At 41.6% G+C, this 12,406-nt stretch overlaps 2 protein-coding genes across 2 annotated transcripts; one reads left to right on the forward strand and one right to left on the reverse strand.

Annotated features, from left to right (window-relative positions):
- Positions 1-1,483: 1,483 nt before the first annotated feature.
- Positions 1,484-4,050, forward strand: rag2 (recombination activating gene 2). The gene is made up of 2 exons (XM_086302348.1): positions 1,484-1,562; positions 2,240-4,050. Exon 2 carries the CDS (start codon positions 2,254-2,256, stop codon positions 3,853-3,855), a length of 1,602 nt encoding a protein of 533 aa, XP_086158474.1. The 5' UTR covers positions 1,484-1,562; positions 2,240-2,253; the 3' UTR covers positions 3,856-4,050.
- A 1,287-nt stretch (positions 4,051-5,337) lies between these two features.
- Positions 5,338-12,200, reverse strand: rag1 (recombination activating 1). Its single transcript, XM_086298225.1, has 4 exons — positions 11,991-12,200; positions 10,604-10,942; positions 9,392-10,515; positions 5,338-8,604 (listed from the first exon to the last, which is right to left on the reverse strand). Exons 2-4 carry the CDS (start codon positions 10,918-10,920, stop codon positions 6,857-6,859), a joined length of 3,189 nt encoding a protein of 1,062 aa, XP_086154351.1. The 5' UTR covers positions 10,921-10,942; positions 11,991-12,200; the 3' UTR covers positions 5,338-6,856.
- Between the last annotated feature and the right edge of the window lie 206 nt (positions 12,201-12,406).

Below are 12,406 nucleotides of genomic sequence, written 5' to 3' on the forward strand. Positions count from 1 at the left end.
ATTCTACTGTGTGAAACAATGGCTCATATTCTTGGCATGTCATTCACCAGTGAATGGAAATGTCAAGAAGTTCAGCTTTGCCATGAAATGATTTTTAAGGTCATGGTTTAGGAGTTATTTTGTTACGTGTCCAGTGACGCTCTTGATTTATATGGCATGTGTGCAAGGCAGACAGAAACGTATAGCAAAATGTTCAAATATGCAAGGTGAGTGTGTAAACAAACCTGCAGCAGTCTCTTAATATTTGAAGGATTCTATCATTTTTTATGTAGTAAATAAGGTTTGCCATAACCATAACAAAATTAAGAGGTTTGGTGTGTAACAAGTGTAAGAAAAACACAGGGGACAAGCTTTAATTATGTTGGTTGTCGAGCTGTAAATGCTATACCAGTGTAACAAAAGCACACATATCTGCCAACAACATTTTTTAAGCAACCTTCTCTGTAGTTAAAATAATAAATAAGTAAAGGGTTTAACAGTGTTCTTTGATCTGTTTTTCAAGCTTTGGTAGAACAAACAAGTGAGAAAACTGTTATTTTCAGTCACGTATGTCAAGTTAACTATCTGACTATTTCAACTACTTTGGTTATTGTAATACGTTATTTTAGGACTGCACAGTTCAATAATCATAAAATTTTAAGTAATCTGCAATTTCCTGGATTAATTTCCTAGTTAATCTTGGAAGCATATTAATAAACTTTTGATTTGTCTAAGTGCAATTAACTGAATGCTTGCATCTGCTTCAGTAATTACAGTAATTAAGATAACATGGTGGCAAGCTCTATTATTTCAAACTGTGTTATTTAAACTTTTATTTCACATGTCGGTCAGTGTGTTTCTTTAGGGAGTCTCTTCTCAGATGGGTGTGTCACAGATGTTACACCACAGATGGCACACATGTAGTGGTTTTCCATATATTTGCGATGCCTACTTCGATCCTCCAAATTAAAAAAGAAAAAAAAATGAGGCGTGTCTTGTCAAGATAGTAAAATTCAAACATATAATGATGCTTGTTTTCCAGCTAGTGGAGAGCAAATCTAATTTATTTATTTATTTATTCATTTATTTCCTCAGTATAGGTCAGGTTGCCCATTCTAGGTTTAAAGATTTATCTTGTCTTTATCACTTAATTAAAGCAAGGTTTGCAACACAACTTCTTAATTAGTGTAAAAATCTCCTTAAAGAAAATGGTGAAAAAAAGAGCAAATGAAGGAGTTCCCCATTCTTTTGGATCTAAAATGTGAAAAATGTATTAAGAAAGCGACACAAATTGCATATAGCAGACAGTTATGCATTTTCCAAGGTTTTGCAAAGGTGATTTTACATTGATATCACTGAAGTGTCTCACTAAAAGCATTCAGGCATCACACCTGCCAGTGTGCAGCAGTCACAGACTGTTAACCTCAAGATCTGGAAGTGTCTGTGAGTCAACGAAGCTTCACAAACGCTACCACTGTCTGCCTTTGTCAAGGTTCAGCTACATAAAGAGTACTTTAACTTCATCTTGGTGATCATAAGATTCACTGAAAATTCAAGCACTGCATCCTGCCACTGGCTCAAAGGTAAGCAAACTAAAATCCATTCTACATTAATGGAAGAATAACAAGTTCTCTCTCTCTCTTTGAGTAAAGCTGTGCTCTTGCAATGCCAAACTCAAGGTCTCTTTGCTCATCATGTTCACACTACAGACAACACTTTAAAAAGATTCTTAGAAACATTCTCAGTAAATCACCTTCTCACTTTTTCAAACTTAAATGTGAACTTGATGCATGAGGAATTTTTTTTTCTTTACTATTTTTTGCAGATGGTTAAAGGATTGTAGAAAATGCAGTGCTGCTTTAGTTTGCGAGCTAAAATTGGTAGTGGCTTAGAAGACATCAAATGTAGTAGCACTTTTAATGGTAATAATTTACACTGCAACTGTATAATACTGATATTATGAGTCCTCTTACAACTTATCTTTTATAATTATTACTCCAATAATATCTTTTGTTTTATGTATCTGGTCACTATTTAAGTGTTGGTAGCTATTAAATATGCCATGATTTTCGTAAAAAGGCTAAATAATTGACCCTATGCTACATTTTAGTGCCTGTAGTGCATATTATGATTACCTAAGCTGTGCTCGTCTACACGTTACTTTCATAAACAGGAAGAACAATTACAACCATCTGAATGAACACAAACAACAGCTGACTTACACATTGTGTTTGTGTCTTTCATTGCTGTTTTGACACAGACACCTGCCAGAAAATGACCCTGCAGCCATTAACTCCAGTGAACTGTGCAGGCCTTCTGCAGCCCGGCTGCTCTCTGCTGCAGCTGGATGGTGAAGTTCTGCTGTTTGGCCAGAAGGGTTGGCCTAAGCGCTCGTGTCCAACAGGAGTATTTGGTGTACGGTTTAAACATGGCGAGATGAAGCTGAGAGCCATCTCGTTCTCTAATGACTCGTGCTACCTGCCCCCATTACGCTGCCCAGCTGTTTGCCGCCTCGACCCCTATGATGGGCTTCCAGAGAGTTACCTCATCCACGGTGGTCGCACTCCAAATAATGAGATCTCATCAAGCTTGTACCTGTTGACCATGGATAGTCGTGGCTGCAATCGTAAATTAACGCTCTGCTGCAAAGAGAAAGAGCTAGTGGCAGAAGTGCCAGGACCTCGATATGGCCACACAATGAGCATGGTCCAAAGTCGTGGGAAGACAGCTTGTGTGTTGTTTGGGGGTAGGTCCTACATGCCCTCAGGAGAGAGGACCACGGAGAGCTGGAACAGTGTTGTAGACTGTCCACCTCAGGTGTTCCTCTTTGACCTGGAGTTTGGCTGCTGCTCTGCTCACACTTTACCTGAGCTTAGTGATGGACAGTCTTTCCATCTGGCCCTTGCTAGAGAAGACTGTGTCTACTTCATTGGAGGCCACTCACTAGCCTCAGACTCACGTCCACCGCGTCTGTTTTGCCTGCATGTTGAGCTTTTGCAAGGCAGCCCGTTGCTTTCCTGTGAAACCCTAGACAATGGTTTATCTATCTCTAGTGCCATCTTTACACGTACGGGACCCACTCATAGATACATCATCTTAGGTGGATATCAGTCAGACTCACAAAAGCGGATGGAGTGCACTACTGTGATTCTAGATGAGAAAGGAATCCACTTTGACCCCGTAGAAACACCCAAGTGGACCCCAGATATCATCCATAGTCGCACTTGGTTTGGTGGCAGCTCTGGAGAGGGAGGCATCCTACTAGCTGTGCCCACAGAGGGAAGGCCATCCCAACAAGATATGCATTACTTCTACCAGGTGAACTTCCAGACAGAGGGAGAGACCAGAGAGGAAGATGGAACCCTTGCCTGCAGCCAGGAGTCAACGGATTATGATGACTCCACTCCTCTTGAAGATTCTGAGGAGCTCTACTTCGGCCGTGAACCACATGAGTTGGATGGCAGCAGCGACGGAGAAGGGGAGGCTTACAATGAAGAGGATGAAGAGGATGAATCACAAACAGGTTACTGGATAAAATGCTGCCTTGGCTGTCAGTTGGATCCCAACACATGGGAGCCATACTACTCCACAGAGCTCCACCGACCAGCCATGATCTTTTGCTCCAGAGGGGAAGGGGGCCACTGGGTGCACGCCAAGTGCATGGAGCTGTCTGAGACCCTGCTGCTGAAACTCTCTCAAGGCAACAAGAAGTACTTCTGCTTGGACCACGGAGGCCTGCCCTACCAGGAGATGACCCCACCTCGACATATTATACCACTGAAGCGCATCACCATGAAAGCTAAAGACAAAAAAAGACCTCTGACAATCAAGATGTCCCCTGCCAAAAAAAGCTTTTTCAGACGGCTGTTTGACTGACTCAGATTTTCATATGATGTGTGCCTGTTAAGAAAACTTTGTATGCTTAGGATGTTTTTTCCACCCTAACAGTAATCTAATAAACCAAATCGAGAAAATCCCTCAAACTACCTTGAAGTGCTCACTGAACGTAATAGAGTCACAAGCCAAGTTTAAGTTAGATCACATGACTATTGAACTAACAGACAAACACTCACACCTACTTGATTTATTTTGAGTTAAATTAACAGTTTACAGTTTGTGAAGATTTGCAACATTTCCTTTTATTATTGAATGTTTCTGTTGTTATTTCACATTGTGCAACAAAAATGCAGTTTTACTCTTTATCAGCTGTGAAAAGGTTCATTCTGTTTGTTTCTTTCTTTCATACGTACGTTTTAAGTACCACAGACCCACTTTCTGATGCAGATGGAACTGAATTGTTATTGCAGTGTTTTGTACAATAAAACTGATAAATCCTTAATAAAATTTGTGATTTTCAGTCTGTAATTTTGTGTCCTCACAGTGGTGTATTGTTATCTTAAAAAGACATACTCTAATTAGCCTATCAGTTTAAAACAGTCGGTGTCTCCCACCTGATGCTGTTATTAATGACCCTGTTTTAAATTTCCTATACAATAAATTTAGCATGTTTAATGAAGGCATGCAAATTTTCACAGTTACAGGTAGTCACACTATGGAGGTATGAGTCTAAAATTTTACTTATTATTTTTTGAATTACTGCATTATATTCTCCAGCATATTTGAGCTATTGTACCAATTTAATGTTTCTCAATCCGAATTCTTGTACTTACAAGGTCTTATCAATTATAGAAAACATAATGGGAATTAAAAAGCTCAAAATTTTAGCCCACCTTTTGGTACTTTAAGGCCCTGTAACTCTGAAAATATTCATAGTATGAAGGTAAAAATTTTAAATATCTTATTAAACACACAAAGTTACTGTACAAAGCATACTAGCTAATTTTGAGGGATCAAATGTGAACTGTTGTCCTGGTACATTTTATATCAAATGATCCAGTTATATGTGAGTTTCAGTTATTTGTCATTCTCTTGAGGAATATACTGACTACTAACTCCAGCTTTCAGTATTAAGTAGGTATTAAGTAAGTATACTAAATTGATTTCAGAGTTATATAAACATGAGCATAAATATGATATTGATAAACAATACGTAATCAGAACTGTGAACAGTTAAATGGTCTAAGCTATATATATATATTGAATCAACTGAATTTCTTTAGTTTTTAAAGTGCTTCCATATTCTCTGCATTCAGGTCTGCATCTAGTTTGTTGTAATGTTTTCTAAAAGATCATTGTTATTTTGTTTTGTTTTTTATTAACACTTTACAGCTGAATTCTGTGTTACTAATGCAAAATTAAATTAAATACAAAAATAATAATAATTTAAGCAAACAAGAATCACAATTCTTCAGTTTTTATTTATTATCTGATGTAAACAGAGACAAAAAGTACAAACTTCACAAAAGGATGGTAAGTTGTCTGATTCAATGACAATACATAAGAAATAAGTAAATACAGCATAACATAATTTGAAGGTAGTGGTAGGTAGTGGAACTTTAGTGTATGCAAAATGAATGAACAGAGAAAGTATTGTGCGGTCCCAGTAAACTGTACATTTAGTCTATGCATGTGAGCCCAAAATGAGGAGATACACTGTGAAACATGACAGAAGTAGAATTTTGTGAATCATCCATCATCCATTACTTTGGAAATGCAATTCATTACGGCAAAAACAAATATGAGACAAGTTGCTATATAATGCACTCCAAAACATGGCGTTATGGTAGCACTGTGACAAGTATCCAATGAAATGTGGATATTTCATAGCTGTCATATGGTTACATTTATGACAGTAAAATAAAATCAAACATTCAATCAAGTAAGAAAACAAAATTGCCTGTCACAATTCAAAATGGTGAGGGCAGAAAAAGACAATATAATCAATCAATCAAACAAATAAAGTTGCCAACAATTCAGTTTACATCAGGTCTCTCTGGCTCTCACCCATCGCTCTCCCCTGACGACTGAAGCTGTGAAGATATATCAGCTGAGAAAAAGAGCCAGGTTATATATAGAACTTAAGAAAAATCCCTGCCTGCTAGAGAGTCCATGGGGTATTAGGCACCGTAATGGACCATACTGTATTTTTATGATATCAACAAAAAGGTCAGTATATGTTTTATTTTATGAGAAGAATTCAAATAAGTATCATCTATCCTCCACTGTGCAAAAAGTAAACGAGATAAAAATTGGTTCAAAGTGACCTGGCATCTATTCTGCCCCACAGGGATCCCACGATAAAGCACTAAAGTCATCTTTTTCAGAGGGCACTCATGAAACAAAGAACATTTGGGTCTCTGTGATTGCATTTTGCTCCTGCTAAAATGATATATTAATACAGTGGCCACAAATGTGGTCTTTTTAACATGATTTCTCTCTATGACTTACAGCGCTTTCATCTGTTTCCATAAATATCCTCTCTATATAAATGCATAAATGTGTCATATCCTTGCAATACAATAAAATGCACCATTTTTCACAGATGGTGTCGATTTATAAACCAAAAAAAGGAAAAGGAGTATGAAAAAAAATGTGTTGCCTCTGCCGTCACATCTTTGTGGTGTAGTAACTAACAGTTAACAAAGCAATTCGAAGTCAAATAAATGTTTAAAGAAAGAAAAACAAACATCAAAAGTGTAAAATAGCATTGTTTTCCATAAAATAATCTTCATTTATGGGTTCAGGTGCAAAACACTGGCTATTCAAGCAAAATCTGTTTGTAATATCTAACAACACACAAGCATCTGAGTTCCAAAATATAAAAACTAAAAACAACATAAAATGTGTTTGGCCTCTTGCCCAAAGCAGAATGAGACTGACTTCACTTTCTGGAAAGTCAAAATACTTCCATGTAGAGATAACTGACCAATGGTACAATTCTCTAGAAATCAATCAAATGTTAATAGTTATGGAAAATTCAAAAATCAGGAACTTCCAAAGACATTTCATCATCATCCTGGATCTCTACTGGGTCAATGGTAGCCTGTAGAGCCTTTGCAGAGTCCTTGTGAGCTTCCATAAACTTCTGCAAGTACTTGGACGTGTACAGCCAGTGGTGTTTCAGCACGTCCTCCAGTTCAAAGGTCTTAGACTGGCGTGCATTCATCTTGCGAAAACGCCTGAAGAGCTTGTTTGCTGACTCGTTCCCCTCGCTGGCCCAGGCTCCTATGGATCCGTCTCTCTCTATAATTTCAGGTACGTGGGCTAGGGTCTTGTGCAGATAATTTGTTATCTTTCCATTGTACCTATATTTGAAGGTAGTGGAGAGGAGGTCAGCAAAGCGCTGAGAGTTAAAACTGTAGCGGCATAGCTGGTCAGGGCATTCCTTGGCTGGGCAGGTGGCACGCCACACAGGTTTCATTTGGAGGTAGAGTTTGATAAGCTCCCTCAGGGCCTCTCTTCTCTCTTCTGAGGGCACCAGCTCACACACCACGTCCACAGCCTCCTGGGTCATTAGTCTGCGGGCGTAGTTCCCATTCATCCTCATTACTGGTTTAAGCTTCATCTGCTTCCTCAGCTGTTTATCTAAGGCCGCCCTCCAGCTGCGCCGTTCCTCCCGGCTGGGGTTGGCCTTTTTATACACCTCTCCGATCTCATCCTGGAAGATCTTGTAGAATTCAGTAGCATTGCCGATGTCACAGTGCAATGCATCTAGCGTTGGCTGCGTCTCCAAGAAGGGCTTTGCAGACACACCTTTGACTCTATCACGCAGCTCATCTACTGACTCAGAAAAGGGGTTGGTTCTCCATATTTCATAGCGTTCTAGGTTCTCTTCGTGACTGCGGGTGATGGAGTGCAGCACCATGTTTTGAGAGGCCTCTGCACGACTGGAGTCACATAGAGTGCAGACGTACGTGGACCCAGAGGCCTCCAGCCCCTCCATCTCACGCACCATCTTCTCATCATATCCCGTGCCCCTGAAGTGGAAGCGAAAGGATCGAGGCAGACCACCCATGGACAGGATAAGTCTGCTTTCTTTCATTGCATTACGTTCTGCAACTATAGGCCCCAGGACAGCTGTGAGTGTCTCATGGTCTGACTCATCCACAAACATCAGGCACAGAGGCTTACAGGACAATTCTGAATTTGGCTTTGGCTCGGTAAAAATGGTAACCTCCTCCTCCTCATCGTCTGCCAGGACAGAGACAGACATAACAGTGAAAGAAAAACGAACAGCCTTCTCAGGAACAACTGGTCCCCCGCCATGCTTCTCGCTGACATCACCCATGCCATCGCAACATTCCTTGATCATGACACTAAAACCTGATGTGCAGGCACTGTCTTCCATCCCACTCTCCCTCAGCCCCTCCATGATGTCCTCCTCCACATCCTTTAAGGCAGACACAAGTGCCACATCGTACCGAAAGCGCCGAGTGATAGTGTCAGCTGGGACGTCATCCACTGAGGAAGACCATCCAGAGAGCCCATTAATAATGCCAACATTATAGGATGGGGACACGTTTTTGAGAGCTGGCTGCCATTCAAACTGGTGAAAACCAGGGAGAAGCTCCTTCTCTGCAGCTCGAAGAGTGTGCAAGGGCTGAAAGATCTGGCGGCCACTTGTGGCTTTGACAGTCCGATACATCTTATGATATTGACTGCAGCTCAGGAATGTGTTGACCCGAATGGCCAGGCACACAGCAGGACTCAACCCAAAGCCTCTGCCTGCAGAGAGAGAAAATGAGAGGAGATAAAGTTACTGTAGTCTCAACATAAAAAGAAAGGATTGACACATGAAGAGAATTATTTAATACCAACCCACAGAAGCCTATTTCTAGTGCTTTGAAAATACTGCAGTATCTAAAATTTCCTCATTTGATATCCCACATTTGGAGTAATTTCTACAATGAGACAGACAGAAGCGTAAATTTCACACCCAAATGTGAATGCCTCATTGTCAAAAGCCCACAAGCCGCTGATTACAAAATCCAATATTTCCTAAATTTCAAATGTTATAAGGGGACAGAGGGTGAATCAGTGAAGCTGGCAATAGTGATGTATTGGCTGTAGATGAAAACAGACACCAGCTGCCTTCTATTCCCCAGAGAGGAGGATGGTGCTGTCTGTGTAATTTGCAGATACAAGAGCTGCTGATGTTGTTTTGATTCTAACAGCCCCTTCACAAGAGTTGTTATTGTGCATTAAAGGGAGTGTGAGAATGAGAGACTGACAGACAAGATGAGTGAAAGTGGGAGAAAATCAGGGAGGGGTTGAATGTGCAGCAGCAGTGGTTCAATAGACAGAAATGGACAATAATTAAATGCTTTTCAATCAAAATCACAGAAATATTGGACTTTTCTTCATTGTTATTCATGAGACGACTGTATTCCTCGGGGGTAGGTGGAAATATTAATGAGCAAACACTATCATGATTTTCATTTGTTTGTATCCCCCTTTCTTTGCCACGGAGGGCTGTGTTGATTGAACATAAACCCTTATAATAGCCTCTTACCTTGCATCATGGCCTCTAGCTCATCTGCCTGACGGTGTTCATTCCCAGATCTCAGTGCAAGCAGAAACAGCGTCAAACACACAGACTTCAGATCACCACCTTCCTCTTTGTCTGCAAACACCTTCACCTGGTTCTTCAGATCCCTCAGTCGATGCTTCTGGGCACGACGGGTTAGCGAGAGCAAGTGCTGGCGAGGTCTTCCCCCTTTATTGGTTAGTAGGAAGTTATCAAGTTCTGACAGACTCAGGTTTTCATTTTCCTTCAGCTCGTGGCTCAGACAGTGAGCCTTAAATGAGTCCAGCCTCACTTGCTCACGACATCCCTCACTGGGGCAGAGCAGAGGTAGGGAATGGAGGGCAGATGAAAAGACTTTGGCAGGTGAGGTGAGATTATCGGGTGTACAGGGCGAGTTGCAGGCAGGGCAGTGAGGTCCTAGAACGTGGGTAAATTTTACAATGCAGCCACGGCAGAAGAGGTGCCCACAGGTGGACTGAACTGGATCAGAGAGCAGGTGGTCACACACTAGGCAGGTGAACGATGCAACAAAGTCCACAGGGAGCTTCTCAGAGAGCAGCTTGGTGCTCAGGTGATCTTTCTGGCAGCGTGTAATGTTCTTCACCCACTGCTCTCTCTGGATGCTGAACTTCTTCCAGGCCCTGAGAGCAGGACCATGACGGTCTCCAAATGGTCTCAGAATTCTCCTCTCACCAACAGCGATGGCGTCGCAGTCCCATCTGGTCCTTTTTGCCAGGCTCTGTGCTCTTGGAAGGACTTTCCTCCTCTTCCTTCCAGTCCTCTGGAATGATGTTTTTTTGGGGTAGCAGAGGTGGCACAGGGAAGAGTGAGGTTTCCACTCAGGCACTCTTGTTCTGGTGAAGCTGCAGACCCCCCCACCTCGAATGGCAACCATCCAGCAGCGGTGGCAGAAGGAAAGGGGGTGGACAGATTCTGTGTCCTCTGTCACGTCCACTTTGAAGACTTTAAGGATGACTTCTGGCCAGCTTGGGAACTTGCAGCCCATTTTACGCAAGGCACACTTGCTCACCTCATCCAGATCTCCATGAACATCGTGCACTGGTCCTTTGACTTTCCTCAGAACCATTCCACAGACACGACACAAACCCCTATAAAGAGCCAGGGAAATAGTGTCAGATCCTTAGAAACAAATGAATATAACATAGCATCATTCACAAAATGTAACAATTTGATTACCTGAGGTGGTCCATGTGGGTTTCCATCTCCTGTAGCTTCACATCTACTCTCCTGCCAGGGCCCTCCACATTTTCCTTGCTTTTCCCTCCTAGGCATAATTTCATAACACTCCCTGGACCCGCAGCATGATCTATTTCTATATTTGGAGCTGCCGTAGGTGAAATCTCAGGCCGTGTTTCACTGGGCAGAGGGGCTTTCTCCATGGACTTCACCCTGAAGAGTTTGAACTTCCACTGAGAATACTCAGAGTGGGGATGGTGGAGCTCTGGCGGCATGGATGATCTGGGACCATCTGTCTCCAGGCTTTCTGCTGCCATGATGAGATGTAGAGCTTAGGTGCTGGAGAGGCAAGGAGAGGAGAGAAGAGATGAGGAGGTCATTTGATATACTGCAAAAGCATGAAAAACAATTTCAGCCATCTGTAGTATAAGATGATAGATATTGAGAAAAGGTTTGAAGGTTAAAAATCCTCACAGGGATGGTTGAGCCAGTAGTGTCTTCTCAGTATTGAGACCATGACACAATCCAAAAGCTTTACTTGATTCCTGCTGAATTTATGCTCATAACACCCTGAAATTCCCACTGAATAGAGAAGAGCAAACCTTGACCTAGACTGCTGTATTATACCATAAGTGGCATTTAGATCTTGTGTAAAATGCATGAGACAAGCACTAGGGGATCGATACAACACCAAAATCCTCATTTCACTCATCTTCAAGCCCATCACTCAGTAAGCTACTGTGACTTTTTTTTTTCTTTGACACAGCAAGTTTGCTAAATGGGAAACCTTATCCCAGCAAGGTTGTCAATCATTTATATTAGTTGTTTTCTTGGCTGGCAGGAGAGCTGGAGCCCTGAAAGCTTCCAACTGGCACTTTTAATGCAAGGAAAAATCGGAAACACAGCAAACTTATTACATATTACATAGATATTGACCAAACCAGATGCAAAAGAAGATGAGAAACCATCATATTGAATAAACATCATAAAGAATTATTCCAAACACAAGATTGTTCAATTTCAGCAGCCAAATGCTCTTATGATACAACACAGGTAAGATCAATGACGGTGCTACACTGATGGGCCCTATTTCATCTTCTCCCATACTATCTAGGTTCTATTACCAGTTCTGACAATAAAGCAGTCAAACAATCTTAGAAACTAATAGTTCAATCTTTGCTCTTACCATTTCACACCTACAGCATTCACACAGTTGAATCTTCTGTCTATCCATCTTTCAATGATCTCACTACATTTTCATCCTTGGAGGCTCAAATCTGTCAGTCTCCTTATTTTCTCAGCTCTCTCTCTGTGTACTTCTCATGCTGAACTCCCCTTTGAGACAAACAGCTGAGCCTGTGTGCATGTGTGTCAGCTGGGCTCTTACCTTGTTTTTCAGTCTCAGCTGGCGTCAGCTCCCTTGGGGGCTCCTCTCTGCATGGGAGCACAAGGAAAGCCCTGGAGCTAGGCCCTTACACCCTACATATACTGTATACGTTTGAGCCAGTCACAGCTTGAAGCTTCTGTTACCAGGAGTCGTGGCTCCATAAAGTGGGAATGCTCCTGACTGTCTCATTGGGCCTCATATTTATACCCATCCTTTGGTGGAATCCCAACAGTCAACCACTGCCACCTGATCGAGGCAGCTGAGGAAAGAAAAAAAAACAAGGTCAACCCCAAAGAACAGTTGTAACATGTGCATGCTGAGAATCCAACAGCATACCCCCAAAACAAACAACTTTTTACCACACCACACTTATCCTCAGCTAGACACACTTGCATGTCTAGCTATCTTCATCCAGG

The sequence above is a fragment of the Aulonocara sp. 'chitande type north' Nkhata Bay genome, linkage group LG7 (genome assembly GCF_057382095.1).
Source record: "Aulonocara sp. 'chitande type north' Nkhata Bay isolate Kocher_YH1m ecotype deep benthic linkage group LG7, A_spYH_male_GT1.1, whole genome shotgun sequence".
NCBI classification, from domain to species: domain Eukaryota; kingdom Metazoa; phylum Chordata; class Actinopteri; order Cichliformes; family Cichlidae; genus Aulonocara; species Aulonocara sp. 'chitande type north' Nkhata Bay.